The sequence below is a fragment of the Corythoichthys intestinalis genome, chromosome 9 (assembly GCF_030265065.1).
Source record: "Corythoichthys intestinalis isolate RoL2023-P3 chromosome 9, ASM3026506v1, whole genome shotgun sequence".
Lineage (NCBI taxonomy): Eukaryota > Metazoa > Chordata > Actinopteri > Syngnathiformes > Syngnathidae > Corythoichthys > Corythoichthys intestinalis.
The window spans coordinates 26,191,249-26,216,579 of record NC_080403.1 but is presented as its reverse complement, the minus strand read 5'-3'; the positions used below and the strand labels follow the sequence as shown (position 1 = coordinate 26,216,579).

Genomic DNA, 25,331 nt, shown 5'->3' with positions numbered 1-25,331 from the left:
TTTTAAAGAGTTCGATGTGAGGCGATATTACTAAACAAGACAAGCTGACATGTACGACAAGAATACGGGGAAGATACGTAGCGAGAAATTGAAGCAACTTAAAGCTAGTTTAATTTTACAGCAGCAGTATTTCGCAAGAGCCCAAGAGATGAAAGAGAACGCCACAAAGGCTAGTTGCAAGATTTTGTGGAAATTATTATAAAAAAATAATAATAAAGCAAATGTGACACACAGAATGGCTTGCTAAAATTTGCATAAATATATTGTTCTACGTAAAGGATGTCAGCCAAGGTCGGCCCCCCACATTTTTACCACCGATTCTGGCCCCCTTTGCAAAAAATTTGGACACCCCTGCTCTAAATTGTCCGTTGGTATGAGTGTGTGCGTGAATGGTTGTATGTCTCCTTGTGCCCTGCCATTGGCTGGCAACCAGTTCAGGGTGTCCCCTGCCTACTGCCCGTAGTTAGCTGGGAAAGGCTCCAGCACCTCCGCGACCCTCGTGAGGAAAAGCAGCATGGAAAATGAATGAATGAATGAAAAAATATATATAAATATGAATTAGATCTAAAATTTTGTTGAGAAAAGTGGACTTAGATAAAAAATTCCTGAAATAGCATATTCTGATTAATTGAATCACAGTCAGTCTGCTTTCATCAATGACTACAGTCATCATAAAATATTTGCTCTTAACTGGCTCAAATGCAAATTTTGGGACACAACGATTCTCCAATAAATCAATTATCAAAATGTTGAATAATAGGCCTTGGCGAGAAATCGGTTATATGAATTCATTCGAGTTGTTTTCGTGTAAATTATTCAAAAAATAATTAGTTTTTTTTTTTTTTTTTGCCAGAATGAAATATAGCAATGACTTCTTTGTGTAATTATTATTTTGTATTTATTTTAGGGGAGAGAAAAATATATAATTCAAGACAGACGTTTTGCGCTTTGCTTCCAAGAGGGATATAGATGTTGCTTTTGTTCAAAATTAACTAAATAGAAAATAAAAAAAGAACATGTTTTAATTTGTCACTGTCTTTTGTATTCATTGTCTGCTTTAAAAAAAGTTTGATGGAGAAAAAAAATCTGGAAAGTTTTTTATTTTCAGGCCACATTGCTCAGGCCTATCGATTAACTTGATAATCAATTAGTTGTTAATTAATCGTGGTAGCCCTACTTCCTTGAGACAGTGATTTTTTAATGACAGATTTTCTGATGTTTAGTTGCAGTAAATCAATACTTCACTTGACTAAAAGCCAAAGCAACCATATTTTATAAGAACTCCACCCCGTCATATCTCAGTCAAGAAGAAATATCCACATCATTTTATTCATCTATAAGCAGGGGTGCACATAAGTGGTCCGCATGCGCGCATGCGTACTGGACGTAGACAAACGCGCTGGCCCTCAACGGTTTCCATACGCTTTTGCGTACCGATGGCTGACCACTGGATTTGCGGCGGACACGAGAAAATAACTTCTCAAAATGTCGAAGAAGCGGGCCACACTGAGTAATTACTTCCGTGTTCCCCCACCCCCGTCAAAAGACAGACAGACGACAGAGACGTCACCGGAGCTACCGAAAAAAAGGACTTTTGCTGAAAAGTGGCTACAGGAGGTTCCATGGCTAGAAGCAAATGATGCTCGCACGGAAATGCAGTACAAAATGTGCCATGAGAATCCCAATGTCGCCGATAAGAGCAGCGCATTTTATGTAGGGTCAAAGAATTTCAACCATCCAAACTTTGAAAAGCACGAAAAAAACAGAGCATGTGGCAATTAAGCAAACTATCGATGTCAAACAGGACCTCACTCGCCCTATGGACAAGTGGCGGAATAGGGCGGAATAAAGGTAATGAACAGCGACATGCACTGACAAACGTGTTTTTGCTCGCATTTTACAAAGCTAAACATGAACGTTCAATGAGGTCTTATGAGGAGGATATCCCACTTTTAAAAAGGCTTGGAGTTAATGTGGGAGCAGCATAATGCCCTTTATTTTGAATTGGTGCTTTTATGTTTATTTCTTTACATTTCACTTCAAAGTAATGCCAATTTTGTTGTGCCAGTTGATGTTAATCAAGCATTAATTGTTAATATAATTAATTAAAGTTAATTGGCTCTAAGTAAAGCTTGTCATAAATTTATCGCATCAGGCGGGTCGGCTCTCAAGTTCAATGAGGACCAAGTCACATCTCCAGGTCCTCCTCTGAGAACCTGGGCGAAAAAATTATGTGTACCCCTGACTATAGCACATTTTACTATGGAATATTTAACCCAAAAGCTGCTTAGCCTGTAAAAGCCATGAATTGGCTGCACTGGACTATAAAATATAGGGTTTAAAGTGTGAGAAAGAAAGGCGTCTTATTGTTTGAAAATTATGGTAATATTCTTGCATCAGAACAAAACAGAAGGATTGGGGGAAAAAAATTAACATTTGTAGTTCTTCAGTTACATTAGCAGTAGGGTTTGGCATCAAGCATCGATGGGATCCGGGACTAACACTGCGATTCTCCTGGAACCTTTCTATTTTTTTTTTTATTTCTCGATTCCAAGTTTCGATGCCCTGACCGCCAACCGGAAAAAATAGCTGTCGAACACCATGAAGAAAAAGCCACATGAAGACTACCTCCGTTTTGAGCAAATCAAATGAAATGGATAATTTGGCTTAGCACAAAAACGTGTTGCTTCGCTTCACATAAATGACTACAAAGTAACAGAATAAGCACACCGAAATGATATAAGGCCCTATGTTAAAAAGTGTTTACTTACAGATTTTGTTTTATCAAGAATTCCCAACGATGTGTAGCATCTGTAAACTTCAAGGATTCTTTTCCAACTAAAGTAATGTTCTTTTCGCCTGCTGCTTCCAGTAAGTCACCACTAGGGGAAGCCAAGCACGCAGAGCAAAACCAAAGCCAAAACCAAACTGTAGAGTCCGGACTTGCAATAGTGACATCTTGTGGACGGATGAACAATATATCAGTTTAGAAAGACTTAAAAAGTAGTCAATTTAAGATCAAGGGACAGAGCACTCCCCGCCTGACATTTTTATTTTTTTATTTTTTTAATTTTTTTTATCTTTATTTGATCTGGCAGTCTCATTGAGATTAATATCTCTTTTACAAAAGAGGCTTGAGCACAAAAAACATTCACAAATATCATAAACACAAAATACACTAACGGAAACAGTTACAATAATAAGTAAAAACAGACAAAAGTTTTTGATTTAAAATCACCAAGATGAATGATTGACTGTAGTTTAAGAATAGATTGCAATTCGTTCCATTTAAGAGGAGCATAGTAGGTAAAGCCAGGTCTGCCAACATTAGTGCGTGTGAGTGGGATGTTTAGGGTTAAGTAGTTGGATGATCGTGTTTTGTAGTTACTGGATTTGAATGACAGGAGAGATGTGAGGTAGTTAGGAAGTTTGCACAGTAAAGCCTTATAGACAGGGGTGCACATAATTTTTTTTGCCCAGGTTCTCAGAGGAGGACCTGGAGATGTGACTTGGTCCTCATTGAGCTTGAGAGCCGACCCGCCTGATGCGATAAATTTATGACAAGCTTTACTTCGAGCCAATTAACTTTAATTATATTAACAATTAATGCTTGATTAACATCAACTGGCTCAACAATATTGCCATTACTTTGAAGTGAAATGTAAAGAAATAAAAAGCACCAATTCAAAATAAAGAGCATTATGCGGCTCCCACATTAACTCCAAGCCTTTTTAAAAGTGGGATGTCCTCCTCATAAGATCTCATTGAACGTGCGTGTATAGCTTTGTAAAATGCGAGCAAAAACACGTTTGTGTCATGTCGCTGTTCATTACCTTTATTCCGCGACTTGTCCATAGGGCGAGTGGGGTCGTGTCTGACATCGATAGTTTGCTTAATTGCCACATGCTCTCTGTTTTTTTCGTGCTTTTCAAAGTTTGGATGGCTGAAATTCTTTGACCTTACACAAAATGCGCTGCTCTTATCGGCGACATTGGGATTCTCACGGTACATTTTGTACCGCATTTCCGTGCGAGCATCATTTGCTTCTAGCCATGGTACCTCCTTTAGCCACTTTTCAGCAAAAGTCCTTTTTTTCGGTAGCTCCGGCGACGTCTCTGTCGTCTGTCTGTCTTTTGACGGGGGTGGGGGAACACGGAAGTAATTACTCAGTGTGGCCTGCCTCTTCGACATTTTGAGAAGTTATTTTCTCGTGTACGCCGCAAATACAGTGGTCAGCCATCGGTACGCAAAAGCGTATGGAAACCGTTGAGGGCCAGCGCGTTTGTCTACGTCCAGTACGCATGCGCGCATGCGGACCACTTATGTGAACCCCTGCTTATAGATGAATAAAATGATGTGGATATTTCTTCTTGACTGTAGTGAGGACCAACCAACGTTTTGATACAGGGTACAATGATGAGTGCAGAAATTGTCATTGGTGATGAAACGTAGTGCACTTTGATAAACCGGGTTTAACTGCTGAAGAGTTGATGGAGCTGCATGACAGTACAAGATGTCCCCATAATCAAGAACAGAAACAAAAGAAGGTATAACAATGGTTTTTAGGTTAGAAGTTGACAGACAGCCTTTGATTCTATACAGGAAGCTAAGTTTAAATTTAAGTTTACGGATTAGGTGATGAATATGAGTTTTGAATGATAAGTTACTGTCAATCCAAATTCCTAAGTATTTGTATGAATCAGTGAGAGTAATTTGAGTACCTTTTAGGGATTTGATTCCGGGTAAGTCATTGTCAGTAATGGTGGAAGTGGAGAAAACCATGTATTTAGTTTTTTCAGCATTTAAAACTAATCTGTGATTATGAAGAGATATTTGTAAACAATCAAAAGCAGTCTGTAATTGAGTCAGAGCAAGAGCTGGGGAAGAACCAGGCGCATATACAGTGCTGCTCAAAAGTTTGTGAACCCCCTCAACATTTTGGAATTTTCTATTATTTCAACCTGATTTCCTAATCAATCAATTCAGTAGTTTTTTTTTGTTTTTTTAACAGTTGTGTTGTCGAGACTAAATTAAAAAGAGTTTTCATCAACTGATGTAGGTGCAAAATTGAACTGTTTGGTCACAACCAAAACCGCCATGTCTGGCGAAAAGTCAACACTGCATACCACCAAAAGAACCTTCTCCCAACAGTGAAGCATGGAGGTGGGAATGTCAAGATCTGGGCTTGCTTTTCATCCTCAGGACCTGGACAACTCCACATAGTCCAGGGAATCATGAATTCTGAGGAATATTGTCAAATCCTAGAACATAACCTGACGCCATCTGTTTTGACGTTAAAGCTTGGCAGAAGGTGGATCATGCAACATGATAATGATCCAAAGCATTCCAGCAATACAACCAAGGAATGGCTGAAAAAGAAGAAGATTCGTGTTCTGGACTGGCCCAGTCAAAGTCCTGACCTAAATCCCATTGAAATGCTGTGGCGGGACCTGAAGCGAGCAGTTCATGCCAGACGCCCATCAAACCTCTCTCAACTGACTGCGTTCTGCAAGGAAGAATGGGCAAAAATCCCCCAAAGTAGATGTGAGAGGCTGATTAGTCACTACAGAAACCGTTTCGTTGAGGTAATCTCTGCAAAAGGAGGCGCAATATCCTATTAACTGAAGGGGTTCACATACTTTTGCACACATGATATCTGAGTTTTTCTTAAATCAACCACTTTTGTTAAATAAAGAATGACAATATAACTATTTCTTTTGTTTCAGTCCATTATTTGGAATGTCAGTATTGTGGATTTGGGTATAACTTAACATTTAATAAGGTTATTTTAGTTTTTTTTACAAAAAATCTGACCATCGCTGTGGGGTTCACAAACTTTCGAGCAGCACTGTAGAATACAATCATCAGCAAAAAGTGGACATGACAATGTTGATTAGGAATAAAAATATTATTAATGTATAACGTAAAAAGGAGTGGTCCAAGGACAGACCCCTGCGGCACCCCATTTATAATAGTAAGCGGACTTGATTGAACACCATCAGCAGCAACAGTTTGTATTCTGTCTGTAAGGTAGGACTTAAACCAGTTGAGGGCATTAACATCCAAGCCTATGGCCTGCAATTTATGAAGTAGAATTTTATGATCAACAGTATCGAATGGCTTTTAACATTTGCAAGATGTCAGCCGTAAACTAACTTGTAGAAATGCCATCTAAAACAAAAGATGCAATACAATAAATGCCTGCAGCATAAGACACTCTAAAACATAGGCAAAAGAATATGTGTAAATGTTTTCTCCGTGAGCTTTTGAAAAATAAACATCTTTGTGAAAGTGCACTCCTGTGGAAAGAAACTTCATCATATTTAAGTTCAAAGACTGATATTTATATACAAGTTAAAAATAGCCCTGTTAGAAATTCATACCAAAGTTAATTGAAAGTTCACATAATTTAAAAAAAAAATAATAGAGAAGTTAAGAAATGAATACAGACAATGCAATTTTTTTTTTCGAAGAAAGAAGAATCGGAATCGAGAATTGTTTGGAACTAAAATCAAAACATTGAATCGGAACCGTTCAAATTCAAACGATGTCCAACCCTAACCATCAGTCATTAATATTGACAATATTGTTGTATCTTCATATTATCATACTGGAGGTGAATCCCAAGTCACATCATCTAATCCCGAATTAAACAGTTTCTTAAATTTACACTGGAGTAACCTGGCTGGGTCGCCACTTAAGCAGAGGCAACGTGGATAAAAACCATGTCTGTTTTTACCGGAAAAATCGGCGGCTCATTGTCAACAACACGCAACGAAATGAGCGGCAAAGCTGAATTAATTCAGGGAAACTGAGGCCAGGATTTTGTTTATTTCATTTTTTGAGTAACATCAGAGTATGTATGTGTGTTTCTGTTTGTGTGTATACAAACTGTGCACTGTTGGTGCTCAGACTCGCTCTCCTCTAAGCTCATTTACACACGACAACGTTGCCCAAGTTGTCCTTGGAACACCCCGGTGATGTTTCTTCCAAGTGACGCATCTGATGGGCTATTGATATCCACACGTCGTGTCGTTACTCACAATCCCGCGCTCCATCTTTTACATAAGTCTTCCTGAAATGTCGGCTCTTTAGCGCGTGACACACATTTGAATAATGGCAGCGAAAACCCATCCCGATAACCTCCGGAGCAGCAAACGTGACTCAGCTGAATGTGGGGCACTCGCCTATAAATAGTGCACACACACCTATGTTATATGTCATGTGTGTGTGCAGCGGGGCGGAGAAGGCGAACAAACATATTGCATATTCCCGCTTATGTAATACGGAATAACCTCCGGCACTACCGTAGTTCTTCGAACCAAGAACGTGCAGGAAATGGGGTCATTGAGGAAAGGTGATGATAACCACAAAGCGGGAAATGGAATTAAACACAAGGGTCAACTATAGAGTACAATGTAACTTGATGGCGTAGGTAAAATATTAAGCTCAGAATGTGTGCCGTAAAGTCAACTGTGTTTAGGGAGAGACATGCTTCACCCAACATTAAAGTTAATGCGTCATCACTTATCAGGGTTCTTTTTAACTCATTCACTGCCATTGACAAAGATGGACAATACATCGTGACTTCCAGGTTTGCAGTCTGCCATAGTTACAATATTTTTGGTAGTCTGTTACTGTATTCGTTCTGTCTCCCATTAATTTTGTGAGTAATTCCACTGTTAACCACGAGATTGCGGCAAATCATTCAGCATTTGCACCTAAAATTTGACCAAATAAGAAGAAAGAAAATTGGAACTACCGTCATTTTCGGACTATAAGCCGCTACTTTTCCCCTCCACTTTGAACCGTGCGGTTTATAGTTCAGTGCGTCTTATATGTGGATTTTGCAGGCCGTTAAGGTTGTTAAAAGTATTGATTTGTATTGATACTGAAATGTTGTATCGGGATACGATATTTGATTACTCAGTTATCTATTGCTTTTTTGGCTACCACAGGTCAAGAGAATTTTGTTGTCATGGGTAGATTTGATTCTGCACAACTCTTGATAGTCATGGAGGATGCTTTTGCTTTTTACTTGTTAACTCGTTGGCTGCCGTTGACTGTGCTTGACGTCCGATCCATTTGAACTGGGAGGGTGGCAGCGAATGAGTCTTCATTCGCTTGCAACCCTCACACTTGGATGGATGGATTGATTGGACGTCTACTAGTCATAAACTCTTTTAAAGAGTTTTCATTTTCAATGAGCCGCAAGACTGGACGTCTGTCATCGTCCAATGGCACTGAAAGAGTTCCTAAAAAACTTTTTTTTTTTTTCAATTTATGTAGTATTGAAAATGATATTGAATATTTTTGTGTGTATAGATTGTTTATTTTTGGTGTAATTTCAGTATCAGCACACAATTTTGTTTTGTCATTGTAAAATTGACTAAAGAAGAAGAATGAAAATGAGAAGTCTGTCTGAAGTCTGTTGTTCTGCTTTCTATTAGGGGTGTAACGGTACACAAAAATCTCGGTTCGGTACGTACCTTGGTTTTAAGGTCACGGTTCGGTTCATTTTTGGTACAGTAAGAAAACAAAATGCAAAATATAAATGTGCTAGTTGTTTATTACACACTTTTGTGCTTTCAACAATAGGAACAGTAGCATATACAAAGCTAGAATTCTGCTCAAAAAGTAGCGGGTATTTAAAGATAATAATCCAACAACAATTTGCCTTTCAGACCCCACATATTGGTCAGCTTTCTTTCTGACAGAAAGAAGAAAAAAGAAGTCCTGTGCTAAAGAGAAAAGCAATCCCAATGACAAAGATTTCAACATGTATTTTACAAATGAAATGCCTCAATGATTTTTTTTTTCTTATGAACGGTTTTCAAAAGCTTTATTGGAGGATTTTCTCAAGTTGAAGCGCCACACAGAATTTAATAAGTTTAATTGTGTAAGCAGGATCTGTGTATTATTCTTATTATTTAATTACAGGTGTTTTTGCTAATTTCAATTTATTTTATTTAAATGGGCTATTATTTATTTTATTATGTGTTTGTATTTTACAAATGTGATGTAGTATTCATTTATATTGTATACTGTATAACTTTAGTTCGTATGTGAATATTAGTTCCTACTTGTTTTGTTGTGGTAGGAGGGTTTTGTATTGAACACGGGGCCGTGTTGGTCATTATTATAGCAGAGAAGACAACTGTAAATCAACAAAGACAAGTCAACTGTGCCCCGATCTACCACTCAAGAGATCTGATGGACTGAAAAAATGGGTTACGATTGCATATTAGTTTGAAAATCGACCGGATCCACCATATTTTTACACGAGTGACTTCCGGTCTGCTAGCTAGTAATTTTGACGCAGGAGGGCTACGTCTCATGTCAAATAATAAACTCTGCCGTTCTTGTCGCGTGCATCGCGTTGAGCCGCTTCTGGGATGCGTCTAACACGCGGCCGCACTGTTGTCGCGCCGTTGACGTTTCTTACTGTCCTACCGTGTTGGTCCTCATTATAGTAGAGAAGACGGAGTAAATATAATCTACACAAAGAAACTGTAACCTGATCAACTCACAGCCTCGAAAAGTAAGGGTTACATTACGTCAGAAACTCGTTCGGTACGTGTCCGTTCCGAACCGAGCACCAAGTACCGAAACGGTTCAATACGAATACATGTACCGTTACAGCGTAACTTTCTATTTATTCTGGGTGTAATTCCAGTGTTAGCCACAAGATGACGGGGACATTGTTTTACTTTGACGTGGTCTAATCTTGTCTAAAGAATAAGAATGAGAATATAAAATAGTGGTACCTCGACATACGATCACTTCGACACACGATTTTTTCGACATCCGACGTAAAATTTGACTCGCCATTTGTTTCTACATCCGACAACATGAAATATGACGACAAAACAGCGCTGCAGATGGACGCACGGTCAAATTTTCTTGTTAGAGAAATCAACGCAGGTTCCAAGAAGGTTAGTGCAGTTGGTGGAAAAAGGTGCTTACCATTGAAATGAAGATGGAAACGATAGAAAAATATGAGCGTGGGGTGCGCGTCCGTGAACTGGCTCAGTAATACGGCCGTAGAATGTCTACGATCTCGATGGTCTTCCGACCTTCGTTTGCCAGTCTTTATAATTTAAGGTGACAATTATTATTGTGGTAACATCGGCAGCTTCGTCAGGTTTTTATCATTTATTTCAGAACTTGCGCAACACAACATGCCACCTGTCCGCCGCAGTTGATGGCAACAACAAAACATAGAGAAAGTAAAATCTCAACCACACCTTTCTCTCTCTTTCACGTCAGTCACGCGTTGCGTTCAGGTACAGCACGCAAAACATGACTGCCACATTAGAACCTGATTCGTTACATTATTTCAGGAATTATTATTATTTTATTATTCGGTTTTTATGAATAATTTATTTGTTTTGCTATGGGCAATTGCTATTTATAATAGTACCAGCAGTATTTATTAAGGATTTAATGTAGATTTTCGGGCTGTGGAACGAATTAATGGAATTATAATATAATAAATAATAATAAATACAGTGGTACCGCTACATACGAAGTTCATTCGTTCCAGGACCTTGTTTGTAAATCGAAATGGTCATATGTCGAGCAGGATTTTCCCATAGGAATACATTATAATTCTATTAATTCATTCCAAATCCCAAAAACCTACACTAAATCCTTAATAAATACTGCTGGTACTATTACAAATGGTAATTAAACATAGCAAAACAAATAAGTTATGAATAAAAATCTGAATAATAATAATAATAAGTAATAATTATTCCTGTAAATAATGTAACGAATCGGATTCTAATGTGGCGGGCACTTTTTGCTGTACCTGAACGCACCGCGGGGCTGACGTCACAGTGAGATAGGTCGGTGCGGTAGAGCTAATACTTTCGTTTTCTTGAGAGCACAGTCAACTGCGGAGGACGATGGGCGTTTTGTGTTGGATAAGTTCTGAAACAAATGATAAAAACATGACGAAGCGTGCAATTTCCTTGGCGATGTTACCACAATAATAATTGTCACCATAACTTATAAAGACTGGCGAACGGTGGTCGGAAGAAGACCGTGGAGCTGTACTGTTGAGCCAGTACATGGATGCGCACCCCACTTTCATATTTTTCTATAATTTGCATCTTCATTTCAAAGGTAAGCATAATTTTTTTCCTTCTTTCACCAACTGTGCCAACTTTTTTGAGACCTGTGTTGATTTCTCACACAAGAAAATCCATCGTACGTTGATTTGCGGCGCTGTCGTGTCATCGTATTTCGAGCATGTCGTCAGATGTAGAAACAAATGGCGAGTCAAATTTTACGTCCTATGTTGAAAAGATTGTGTCTCGAAGCGATCGTATGTCGAGGTACCACTGTATTGACATACAACCATTTCGACTTACAAACAAGGTCCTGGAACGAATTAACTTCGTATGTCGAGGTACCAATGTAATTTATGTTGTTCTGGCTCCACTTAATTTTGAGTGTAATTCTATTGTCGGCCACCAGATAATGACGACTGTAAAATTGGCTAAAGAAGATGAAGAATGAAAACGTATTTCAGCTCACCTAAAGATAAATCACACAATCCTGTTTTTTCATGCCTACAAAGTGTTGTGTCTATTTATTTTTTTTATTTTCTAGTATTGCCTGCAATCACTACCCAGTTGAAATGGATCCATCAATTACCGCCATTAGTGCCAGTGAACGAGTTACATTTGTTTAACATTCATTTTCGCCATCGATTTAGATATTGTGTTTCATATTCATCGCCAATCCATTTTTCTTCATTTCGGAGTGAATTGTGCATGAATATTAATGACAGGAAGTGAGCATGTATGCAGGCGAACATTGAACGCAGCTCCAAAGGTGTCCTTGATGGAGGTTCGCGCTCTCCCAGGTGTCATTTTAGCCTAACCTCAGCTCCTTCAGGTAAATCTGATTATTTTACAGCCCTTATTAAAAAGTGCTAATAATGCCAACAGATGTAATCAGTCACAAGGTCGCTGCATGCAATGCCCGGTGCATAAACCCGACCGGGCTATCATCAATGCAGCACTGAGCAATAACAAGCTCTATAAACGCTTCCTGACTAAGTCTCACTTAATCCCCAAGCCCCCACTTGTCATTTCCGATTAGCACACCAATAAATTATGCTCATTTCTCTTGGGGGGGGTTAGGAAGGCGGAGAAATAAAAACTCACTACGCCGCTCGAATGAAATTGGACCATTACGGGTGAGGTTGAAAAAATGTTACCTGAGCTCGCCTGCTTCTTGTCAGACGTCTCGATACCGGCGCCGATAAGGTCCACGATCTTCTCAATCTGTTGGAAATAAAATGACGTACCTTATATTTCATTTTCACAGAAATGTCAGCAACTGATTTTTAAACTCGACCTAGGGCAGAGCTGCTAGTGCCCCAAACAGTAGGAAAAGGACAGGGAGACACAGAATGACTACAATTGTAACATAACTAATGTGCTCCTGATATAATAATTTGTGGTCCTAACATCAACTCCTGGGGCACGCCGCATAAAATGTCCAAAGATTTCAAGTTAAATTTATCCTATTTTACAAACTGTCACATTTTCATTAACTTCTGCATCCTGCACTGTTCCAATCAATGGCATAGGTTTGGTCTCAATATTGGTAGGGACAATCTAACGGCAAATTCTGCATGTACACTTTTTGCTGAGGGCGGGACATTATTAAGACCAAACAGATTGCGTGAACGGCAGTCAGGGCTACATTTCTCACCAATAAGAACCTAATTAATTGATAGGCTAAATGATTAATGCAAAATAAATCTGTATTGACTTATACTAACTTTCACACTGCAAATTTACAGTATAATGTCTTAATCAGATATTTTTTCTTGAATCTAGTCGAATAATTTTCTCCATCTTGTTTTGAGTGTTAAAGGCTAGTTAACAGATTAATGCATCAAATTCTTCCACTTACTTTTAGTAAATATTACTATTTGTTCTCATTAAGCCCATAAATCTAAAAGTCAAGAAAAAATGCTTACAAATAATGTTTTGATCAATATCTATTCTTGAATTTAGAACATTAATGACAAAAAAGTTTTTTTTTAAGATTAAATTTACAAACGTTTTGCTTAAAATAAGTCTGTTAAGCTTATTTTCAGCTGTTTTTCTTATTTCAAGAAATCTGAGTAAAATTTACTTGAAGCACTGGCAGATAATTTCATTTATTTCTAGTAGATGTACACTGAAAACAAAGGAATTTAAGGTTTTTAGTTTTTTTTTCTCTCAGTTTTCAGGAGGTGGGTTTTTGCAGTGCGCACGTATTGGTTCAGGTTATACACCGTTCGATTCAAACCTTTATTTTCAAAAACTACTAAAGAAACATTTTAAAAACTTCAAGAATAAATGTCTGGATTTTATTAGCAAATTTAAATTGCATTATTTGAACACAAATTAGATTAACATACACAAGAAATGCAAAATGTTAATCATCTCTTAAGTATCCAGGAATGCAAAAAAAAAAAAAAAAAACATTTGTCTGAATACCACTCAAAATTGTCTGTCTAAATAAATTAGATATAACAACAACAACAACAACAAAATGTAATCGGAATAACAAAAATAAATAAAAATGGAACCTTCCTTCAGGTAAAACACTACTGCATTTCTCCACAAGCACAGCCAAACTCAACAAAAAATGAAAGCTCCTTTGGTCTGCTTTAGGACCACCTAAATCAAATAAAAATGAAAACTGAGGAGAAGGGGCAAACTTTGGTTCACTACATTTCTTACGGTTTAATTACCGTTAACAGTAGAAAACATCCAGGAGGATATTTCTCTCAAAGCAGCTTCCTCCTGGATTTTGAGAAATTCGCAGATTAATGTTATGCTAACTCTGATGCAGGTCTTACTTTCAGTAGCAAAATTAGTGGTGTGTTCCCCACCTACACAACATATACGTTTTTTACATTACGAACAGTGGCTGCTGCTGCTGCCAGAAAAAAACTTCTAAAATCCCTCGTCTTCAAAGTCAAGTCATTCACCAATCAAACGTGTGTTTGAGGGGGAAAAATGGACTGGCACATTCGGCAAGTGAAAAGGGGTCAATGTAAGTCTAAAGAAAATTAAAGTACTGTAATTCACCTAACAATGGTAGGGTCAATTCCATCCTTCCAACATATGGGAGGACAATCTAAATTTGCCTGGTACACCAGACTCACCGCTGTTCCAGCTATTGAGTCTGGCCACCATTCAGCGGATACAATTTCCAGGGCGGAGCAAGCCACAGCAAACAGACAGCGGAGTGGACCAATCAGCGACGGGCAGATGTGACGTTAGTAAAACGATGAGGGCGGGAAGAGGGACTTGCGCGCGGAACTAAACATACGAGGAGAGCGGAGTTTATTCAACATGGCTAGCGCGAGACAGACTGTTGTCAATGACTCGTGTCGATGTGTTTTTGGTCATTTAAAACTGATTTTACCGTGGATTGGAACATATTCTCGGCTCTCCTGTTCACCATCTGTGTTGTTGTGGAGACGACTTCCGACGCGCAAGAGTGACGTTGCTCGTTAAGATCACGTCACGCAAATAAACGAATCTGATTTGTCGATTGATTTTGTACCTGCTCGAGAGGCCGTTAATGGGCTGGTTCCCAGACTTTTCTCTCAGTGTTTGAAAAAACAGGGAGAACAGTCTGGCCGTGCCAGGCAAAATCTAAATTACCTATATAACTGAAGTCATTATATAATGCAAATAAGATTACTTAAAAGTAGGGCTGTCAAAATTATCGCGTTAACGGGCGGTAACTAATTTTTTAAAATTAATCACCTTAAAATATTTGACGCAATTAACGCACATGCCCCGCTCAAGCAGATTAAAATGACAGTGTAGTGCAATGTCCACTTGTTACTTGTGTTTTTTGGAGTTTTTTCGCCCTCTGCTGACGCTTGGGTGCGACTGATTTTATGTGCTTTAGCACCCATGAGCATTTGTAATTATTGATATCAACAATGACGGGCTACTAGTTTATTTTTTGATTGAAAATTTTACAAATATATAATATATATCCATCCTGTGTCTTATCTTTCCATCCCAACAATAATTTACAGAGAAATATGGCATATTTTATCGATGGTTTGAATCGGATTAATCACGATTAATTAATTTTTAAGCAGTAATTAACTTGATTAAAAATTTTAATCATTTGACAGCCCTACTTAAAAGTAGGTGGAACAATTTGAGCATCCTGAAAAGTTCGTAGTGTTATGTCCCTACCGTCCCTATGCAAACCTACGCCCTTGGTTCCAATGTACTCAATCAATACATCATAATTTATGGTATCAAATATTTTCTATAAATCAATGAATACCTCAACTTCCAAATTCATATTCTGGACTCAGAGATTACTTCAATGAGGTCAAACAGTAGTGCAGTTTAAATGTTTATCCAGTCTCCATATAATGACTGTTGGTAATTTATGCACATAGCACACAATGATGCAATGTTCCAACCCCAAGAGGCAAATGTTGTACATGTCCCACGTTTGCTTTTAGTGCGCCTTTTCCCCTGCAGGGTTCTTCTAGCCATTACTCATGCAAGCTTTCGATGTGTACAGTAAATGTTGGTGTGTTTATGTGCGACCCCATACTAATTTTAGAAGCTGTACATAAGATTGAGATGGATCGTACATACATTGGGAAAGTTTCACTGAAATTTCATAGTAAGTCGTCTCTCCAGTCGTGTGTTTGTGTGTGTGGGGTGCAGTCTCACAGATGTATTATATTTTTATTAGCTTTTCCAATATTTATGTACATATACTCGAGGTACTAGAGGCTTTGCCTTGAGCTTTTCATGGCAAATCATCAAACCAAATTACTGTTTGTTTTACAGTAAAGACAAAGAATTGTGGGAACAGATCCCAGTGAGATTACAGATTATTCTTGGCAAATCCGCAAAATCAGGGGTGCCCAAGTCCAGTCCTCGAGAGCGCCATGTCTCCCTCCGCCAACACACTGGAGTCAAATAATCAGGATCGTCATCCGGTTCCTGTAGAGCTTGCTGATGATTTGATGGGGTACCGCACAGTACACGTCACTTCCGCTCATTAATATTTATGACGTTAGCTTCTGTGGCTCTGCTGTTAGCTAAGGGGGGTACAAGCTCTTGTTTGTCCCCAATAGGAAATGAATGGGAATAGTGTAGGACGGACATGTTTATAGAGCTAAACCTACCAATTCTGTCCGAAAATGATGTCCCTGGTGCCAAATTCACTGGTCAAGATGTAGAAGAACATACAAATGGTCAGTTAAAGAGATGGCTTGAGTGTCGACGGCTGAAAAAGACGAGCCGACCTAAGCTTCCCTTAGCTTTTTTATCGACACCTTTTTCTTACGCCACTGACAATGCCATTCTCCTGTTTCAACAATCTATCCTTACTTCCATAAGCCCCATCTTTCTTATATATTATATCCCCTGGTTGTCTTACGTCTCTGACTGTTCTTTTGGGGGACATTGCTGTTTTGTGTAGTGATCGCAAATGCTACTCGTTGATAGCCAACGAACACTTCATTTTTTCATTAATAACAAATCTCAATTCTATTAATTTATTTACACTTCGCCCTTAGTAAAGTTGTTTCTTTACAACAGAAAAGGTAACAACGGTGGCACTTTAATTTTTTTTCCCAGGTCATTCATTGTCAGACAAAAGCAGCATGAAAAACGCCACGCAAAAAAAATAACTCAAAATATTAAAATGGCTTACCTCTTGGCCCAAACAAAATGTTTACTGCATATGAAATGTGAACGGCTTCACTTTGCTGGCGTTAAACTGGTCTTTTACACGTCCGCGGCATAGTAGCTCCATTCTTCACATTTTTTGGTTCCGGGAGAGTATGAAGAAAACATCCGTTATATGTCGTAATGTCTAAAGTCGTTTCTACAAGTTCCATAGTAGCAATGAATAATCAGCATGTCAGTTTTTGAAAGATTACCGGAGAAAGAACGCCGAAATATAATGGTTTGCGTGCGAGGACGTGTGTATAATGTCCTACTTCCGCTTTACGATGCAACATCACGGTCTAAAAATAGCATGCTTTCAGTACGCTATTCAGGTGTGTTAAAAGAGGGAGACATGAAAAATAAGCTAGATAGGGGTTCTCGAGGACCGGACATGGGCACCCCTTGTTAAAATTATAATGAAACTAAAGTCATGCACTAACCAAATTTAGATGGCACGAGTAAAATGCTTCACAAGAGTGTGCCAGTGTCTCGGATATCCATTTGCGATCATGTTAGCAAATTTCTTTGTCAGAAAAATCTGGATTCTACCTCAAAAAGCTCATTCAAACCAAAATGGCTGCTGTCCTGTTCAATTTCAGTCATGGCTTCTTCAAATTTTTTTGTGTGTCCTGTCAGGATAGGCATGTCCTCCAAATTTTGTGTTGATTGGTGGAACTGGCGTTTTTTTCTTGCAAAAATTGTTGACGTCTTTCCGAAAGGTGAAGTCCTCAAAATAACGCACAACAATTACAAATAAACCTTCAAATGATACTTAATCCCGAATAATTAGAAATATGTACTTAATGTCAAATATTTAGATCGCAGGCCATGTTATGCAGTACGCGCACTGTGGAATGACAGAGTCGAGTGCTTAAATTAATCATGGTACCTACCCACTGAAGTGACATTTTGATGACAGACTCCAATAAAGGTGCACTTAGGCTGCATGTGATGTCGTTTACTCATCTAATGTGTGTGTATGTGTGTGCTATAGAATGTAAGTGGGTTAATTCAAGAAGTGAATATGAGGTTTGCGTTGCTTGGGGCACAGTATGCCACGCGTCCCACGTGCCTGCCCGCCTGCCTTCCAAATGAATCAAGGCTCATCTTGCACAGTGTTGATGCCACCAGCCAACCAGTGCAGGGGGCTCTTTCAAACACTAAATATTACATCAAATGAGCCTGCTGCTCGTGCACGGCAGCGCGTGTGCAAACCAGCTTTTTAGGCTGCCCGAATCCACACCGATGACTGCAGCTTATTAGTTGTCTTATCAAAGCTGCTGAAACAACACGCACGCTTTGTCACTTGGCTCTTTTTGGGCTGGTGGTACAAAAAGAGAAGGCCAAGTATTTGTCTGCAATACCAAATTAAAAGTGCAGTTAAATGAATGCCCTATAAAAGGTTAATTCATTGGCTTCAATTGACGTTGCTAGACATCCAGTTCATTTTGCCGGGAGGGTTGGAAGCATTCATTCTCTAATTTTGAAAGATGAGCATTCATGGCCAGTCCTCTCAGTTCAAATGAATTGGACGTACATCGTTGTCAATGGCAGGGGGAAAAATGCATTGTAAAAATCAAATCTAGCGTGTTATTAGGGGCCGTAAGTATTTCTGTTTTTATTCATTTTAATTTTTATTAGTTTTCTTAATCAACCCCTTATCGTCAAATGTATCATATTTGATACACTTAGAATTTCATGATTTTGAGACTATTTCAGAATTTTGAAATATCTTTTCTCAGAAAAAATTATAAGGATGCAAGTCAACTCATGCATCTGCAGGTTCCACGAGAAAAAAAAAACAGGATTTAGCAAGCGTTATAGATATTGGCGCGCCTATTAGACATATGATTTTTTTTTTCTTTTTTACTAATTTGAAAAAAAAGTTTCATTAAGACCTTATTTTTCAAATTTTGTGATTCTCTGACAATTGCTTCATATTGCAGGCATTAAAGGGTTAAGAATGTGTCCATTTATAATTATTAAAAACCTAAAAATAATTACTAATACCTAAAATACATCATTATAATTGACACCTATGGGGTTTTTTTTTATCATCATTATTATTATTATTATTGCTATTACCAAAAGTAACCACTTGCCCTTTAAAGAGTTAACAACATTGTTAATGTACATTAGTTTTAAAACATTTCTTTGTTTAGGTCTACGTGTCTGTATTACACTGCTCCCCATTGGCCAGATTGGGCAGGAGTCACAATTACCATATTTTCTGAACAATAAGGCACTATATTTATTTATTTAATGTAATTTTCGGACAATAAGCCACTACTTTTTTTCCTTTATTTTGAATTCTGCGGTTTCTAGTCACGTGCGGCTTATCTGTTGAATTATTTGGGTTAATAGTTAACACTTTATTTGACAGTGGTGTAATAAGACTGTCATAAGACCGTCATAATTATGAAATGACACTGTCATGGACATTATTTAATGCTTATGACAGATGTCATTAGGTTTCATCCTCAAATTTTGTTACTAACTCCATTTATGTTTAGCTCGGATCTTTTACGTCACACAGGTGTCAAACCGATTCCAGAAAGGGCCAAATGGGTGCAGGTTTGCTTTCCAACCAATGAAGAGGACACCTTTTCACCAATCAGATCTTTTACATGTGTAATCAGTTAAACTTTGTCAGGTGCTGCTTGTTTCAGTAGGAAGTTCATTGGTTAAACTCTCTGCACGGTATCGGTTGGAACAAAATCCAGCACCCACTTGGCCCTTTCTGGAATCGGTTTGACACCTGTGTTTTACATCCATTCAAAAGTGAGTTAATTGCCAGATGACACTTAATGACATGTGTCATAAGCATTCATTAATGCTCATTACAGTGTCATGTCATAATTATGACGGTCTTATGACAGTCTTATGATGCCGCTGTCAAATAAAGTGATACTGGTTAATATCTTCTGGTGTAAGTATTCCATAATACAGTGAGGACGGTATTTATTTGGGTAGGCCTGTGACTCAGGTGCGACTTAAACTTTTTTTTTTTTTTTTTATCTATGCTGGCAGCTCCAGAAAAGGCACTCTATGAACTCTAGGCATATCTTCTACTTCCAGAGTCGTTCAGAAGCCATACTGAAGAATAAGACTTTCATGGATTTAGTAGTGATTTTGGAGTGAGATCGAGGGTTTGGTAAACAATTATTTTTTTCATGTTTAGTCTATTGTTATCAGAATAACTATCAATATTATAATGTTTGTTGTTGTTTCCTTCAAAAAATCTGACTCGTGTGTTTTTGCCATCTTCATTTTGGCGGGGCTGGTCCCATTTATAGTCCAAAAATACAGTACTACGTATACAGTGCCCTCCATAATTATTGGCACCCCCGAAAAAGATGTGTTTTTTAGCTTCTAATATTTTTTTATTCAAATAATATGGGACCTTGAGGGAAAAAAAGAGAAAAATCCAACCTTCAATACAAGTGCATTCATTCAGTGGGGAAAAAATCCCACATAAAGAAAAAATTATTTGACATCAAATAATGTGTGTCACAATTATTAGCACCCCTGGTATTGATACTTTGTACAACCCGCTTTTGCCAACAAAATAAGGTCTGGGGACTGAGATGGCCATGGGAGGAGCTTGATTTTGTGTCTGGTGAACCATTTCTGTGTAGATTTGGCCATATGTTTAGGGTCATTGTCTTGCTGAAAGACCCAGTGGCGACCCATCTTTAGCTTTCGGGCAGAGGGCAACAGATTCGGATTTAAAATGTCCTGGTATTTCAAAGCATTCATGATGCCATGCACGCTAACAAGGTTCCCAGGGCCTTTGGAAGCGAAACAGCCCCACAGCATCACTGACCCACCCCCATACTTCACAGTGGGTATGAGGTGCTTTTTAGCATGCGCATCTTTCGTGGCACGCCAGACGCACTTAGAGTGTTTGTTGCCAAAAAAGCTCAATCTTGGTCTCACACAAAAATACACACGGTCCCAGGCTTCAACTGGGACCGTGTGCTTTGGTCAGATGAGACCAAGATTGAGCTTCTATTTAAAATATTTAAAATATTAGATTTATTTAAAATATAAATATTTTATTTTAAATTATTAGAAGCTAAAAACACATCTTTTTCAGGGGTGCCAATAATTATGGAGGGCACTGTATATGTATAGCCCATTTTTTAAGTCCTAAAATTGTCTTGTCATTAATACAGTTTACAAGTACAATACTGGAAAACCACTTTACTGTCACAATTTATTTTAAATTTTTAGGGTAACCAATGGCATTTCAATTCATTTCAGTCGGAAACGATGAGTTGGACAGACTAAACTCGTATTGTAAAGCACTACTCTATATTTGTTTACTTGTATTTCATGTACTTGCAGTAGGAAGCTGGTTCCCACCATGTAACTGTTTATATTTGTTGTGGGTGTGTGTATATTAATACACAGAAAATATTTAGCTTTTATGCGCGAATGAATCGGGCACGCGATCAGACAGTCAGGGAGCAGCTGCAACAACAGGATGCCCTTGAGAACAGGACACCCCACCCAGCATGGCCTGAATAAACACTAGTGTCAGGGAGGCAGTGAGGAAGGGGGAGACATGGGGGGGCCGGGAATAAGCGAGGGTCTGTGATGACACGACGACTTGTGCGCAAACACAAACTTGAACATGGCCGCCAAATGTCAAGTGGACGTTCAAGAGTGGCCGTGAGCTCATTGTGTTGAAACACAAGCATTGATGGCCTATTAGTTGACTTCATATATCATTTTAATTTGACTTTTAGAATAGTTTTGCATTGAGATATTTTAAGACACTTGTAAATATCAAACCAATTATGAGTTGAAGTTTGGAGACCTTTTATGTTTGTGACATTTTCTTTACAAGTACCGGTAGCATGAATTACAATGGTTGAAATATCATCAGTTCATTCCTAAATGTTTCACGTGGCTGACCTATACAATGATCCCTTGCTACTTCACGCTTCAAACTTCGCGCCCTTAATCCATTGCGGATTTTTTTTTTTTTTTTAATTAATAAATAAATAAATACAGATGAGCTGTCCCGAGCCCATCACGTTGTCTCACCCTCCCTCATGCTGCTCTTTGTTGGTCAGGCAGTGCACTGGAGTTGCTTATTAAAGTTAATGATGGTTGACAGACGTTAATGTTCGATCTTGCCACAGATGCCTGGAAGCCAATGCTTCAAACCGCCGCATGCGTCAATCATCGTTTTACTTGTTAAACAGTTGCTGTGGCAACTCATTGTGTGTAAGTGAGCAGCTTGAGCTTGAGCGTTAGAGTGGATCATTCAATGAAGCATTTAATAAAGACAAACATTTTTCTACTTTATTCTTGTTTAAAAATAATTCGGTGGGACAGTGATGTATCATAATTATTACATTTGATTTTTTAATTATACTTTGAGGGAAAAAAGTGAAAAACATGTCTTATATGTACCTATTTCCAATGCTAAATCTGAATAAATACATATTTTTATTTTTCATTGTGGGCAGTGGGAGGATACTATGCAGTTTTTCACTTATCGCGGCGGGTTCTGCTCCCCATTAACCACAAAAACGAGGGATCACTGTATTAGCGCACTGATTTAGCTCACCCAGTCAAAATGGATCGGACGTCTAACGCCGTCAGAACCACTGAAACATGAACATTCGTAGCCCATACTCGCAGTTTAAATTATTTGGACATTTATCGTTGTCAATGGCAGGCAATTAGTTGATAATACCAACAGAGAAAAATTAATAGTTGTAATTTTATTTAATTATTTGACTTTTTTTTTTTTTCTTTTTTTACTTTTTAAATTATGATTATCATTGGTACATTATATTAATTGATTCATGATTTTAGAAACATTGCAAAATATATATAGTTGCTGTTGTGTTGTACGAAAAGTTTGCTTGTATGTCTTTTATGGAAAGAATAATAATGATATTATTATAGTTTAACTGGTCATAAATTGTTATTGAACAATTTTTTTTTGCATATTTTCATTGAGGTTTAATGCTTTACTTATGGTTTAAGGCTTTATTCATCATTAATAACGACAATAGAAATTGTCATTATTAATGATAATAAAAATCAGTAAATCTACAAATTTTTAGATGCTAAAAAAAAATAGTAATCGTTTTCATCAAATCTAAACTTTGCAGTAATAACAGTAGATATTTTTGTTGCTATGATATAATTTTATCTGTAATCATTGATAAGGCTATTTATAATTAAAATATCGCTTGTAAAATTTCAGTCAGTAATGTTTGAAAAAAAATTTAAAAGTTCAAAAATCACATTTAAAAAAAAAAAAATCATAGTATTTTTTTAAAAAATAGTAAATTTAGGTGTATTTTCTAAGAAAGACAATCCGTTTTCAGTTATAATCCTTCTGGTCGTAGGCTTCAAACCTCTGTCCGAATGCAATGGTGCTACAAATCAGATTTTCTGGTTGTTGCTTTTGCTCTGATGTCTGATTTTCATCGGTGCTCGCCAGCACCACCATTGGTGAAAAAGGGTAGCGGGTATGACACGATGAGTGGATGTGTCATGACAGCAGAGGCCCAATTAGCCCTAGACGCTACACCAAGACGCTCGCACGCCCGCGCGACGGCCCGCAGGCGTTGCCATGGCAACTTCTGCAGGACTTCCTTCCTTTTCCAAAACGCCAGCCCTGCCCTGTTCCCTCACTAATCCCGAGTCGCCGCTAGTCTTCATCTCAAAGCCGGCTCAAGGATTTACCTCGTCCCACTCCGACGCAAAGGACGGCATTCGCTCCTTGGGGGGCTTGCGTTCGGACACGGATCCACTCCGAGCAGCGTGACCTCCATCGTCTTCTCCGAGCGGCGGCGCCAACAAGTCCGAATCCGACTTGGACAAACTTCGGGTTAGCCTCAGATTGTCAGTGGCCGGCGTGAGACCGGCCGAAACTTCGCCAGTCTCCTTCCCGTCCATCCGGGGACCTTCGGAGGAATCCTTGTTCGCCGTGCACTGTGACATTGTTCTTTGTCAAGGCGCTTCCTTCTTCGAGAGAGAAATCAAGGATCTGTCAGTAAGCGGTGAGACTGGAAGACAAAGATGAAGTCAAGTGGAGTAAAGTGGAAGGAAAGGGAGTGGAAGTCAACAAGGTCCACCCACTGTTCGTATCCTGCCGCCCTACCCTCATATCCCTCAGGCTGACACTGTCCTTTTAGTAATACACTTTTGTTCTTCAGTCACATCCAGATTGATGGGGAACATTCCAAAGAGGAAACTTGACAAGAGGATTCTCATGAACTTTCATCGGATCTAGTCTTAAACAACCCAACTCTTGACCAAAACCCAAACAATTTCGAATAGTGAGAAGAACTTAAAATCTACACATGCCTGACATAATCGCTATTTTTCTCTTGATCAGATGACTGCAATTCACTCCTCTCCAGGATGGATAAACACTTTCTCATCTTCGACATCTTCAAAATGCAACATCGTTCTGGAAGGGCTGGCAGCGATCATTCACACAATACCAGCCTCTCCCAGTCAAAATGGATTAGACATCTAGCGCTTTCAGTGGCAGCCAATGAGTTAAATGGGAACCCAAAAAAGGGTTCAAGATCAGGCACAGCTTATAAAACCGAATAACTTACTTACCCCTTCCTCTCTCCTCGTTAGCTTTTCCTGCTGTCGGGAAACGTCCTCTCCCAAGAATCCCGAAAGCCTGGTCCTCATTGGGAGTGACAATCTGATAATCGGGTAACTGGTGCAGACCGAATACGGGATTCCTCCTTTGCCTTCAATGACCGCTTCTGTCAAACACACTTGAAATGGAGGTCATGCTCCAGCGTCTTGATTTTCAAAGGACAGACGTGATGTCACAACTGTTACTGCGTGTCTGTTTGGTGTGAGATCAAAGAGGAAGGCATCCAATTTTTGGTGCAACAATCTGCCCCAAGCTGCCAAGTAGAAATCCTAACTCTTTATAGGCCAAGCAACTATTTTGGTAATTAAAAAAGGAAAAACACAATTACATGGAGAAGACCTGGCATCCAAATATGTGGTCATTGCATTTTAGGTCACGTAAGCCACAATTTTAACATTTGGTATCCGAATGTGGCCTACAGTGCTGGCCAAAAGTATTGGCACCCCTACAATTCTGTCAGATAATGCTCAATTTCTCCCAGAAAATGATTGCAGTCACAAATGCTTTGGTAGTAATATCTTCATTCATTTTGTTTGCAATGAAAATACAAAAAAGAGAATGGGAATAAAAAAATTAAATCATTATCATTTTATAGAAAACTCCAAAAATGGGCCGGACAAAAGTATTGGCATTCTTTGAAAAATCAAGTGATGCTTCTCTAATTTGTGTAATTAAAATCACCTGTTTCTTACCTGTGCCACATAACAGGTGGTGGCAATAACTAAATCACACTTGCACCCAATTAAAATGGATTAAAGTTGACTCAACCTCTGTCCTGTGTCCTTGTGTGTACCACATTGAACATGGAGAAAGGAAAGAAGACCAAAGAACTGTCTGAGGACTTGGAAAGCAAAATTGTGAGGAAGCATGGCTAATCTCAAGGCTACAAGTCCATCTCCAAAGACCTGAATGGTCCTGTGTCCACCGTACGCAGT

The 25,331-nt window shown here is 38.6% G+C and overlaps 2 protein-coding genes across 7 annotated transcripts in view; one reads left to right on the top strand and one right to left on the bottom strand.

Annotated features, from left to right (window-relative positions):
* anks1ab (ankyrin repeat and sterile alpha motif domain containing 1Ab) overlaps positions 1 to 23,789 on the bottom strand; it is a 96,022-nt gene extending 72,233 nt beyond the window's left edge. For all 6 annotated transcript variants that reach the window (XM_057844925.1, XM_057844928.1, XM_057844927.1 and 3 more), the window contains exons 1-2: positions 23,460 to 23,789; positions 12,233 to 12,299 (exon numbers count right to left, since the gene is read on the bottom strand). In XM_057844925.1, the coding sequence (XP_057700908.1) occupies positions 12,233 to 12,299; positions 23,460 to 23,717 (325 nt within the window). In that variant the 5' untranslated portion in view covers positions 23,718 to 23,789. The remainder of the gene's footprint in view (positions 1 to 12,232; positions 12,300 to 23,459) is intronic.
* phc2b (polyhomeotic homolog 2b (Drosophila)) overlaps positions 1 to 25,331 on the top strand; it is a 160,159-nt gene that overhangs the window by 112,705 nt on the left and 22,123 nt on the right. The window lies entirely within an intron of this gene.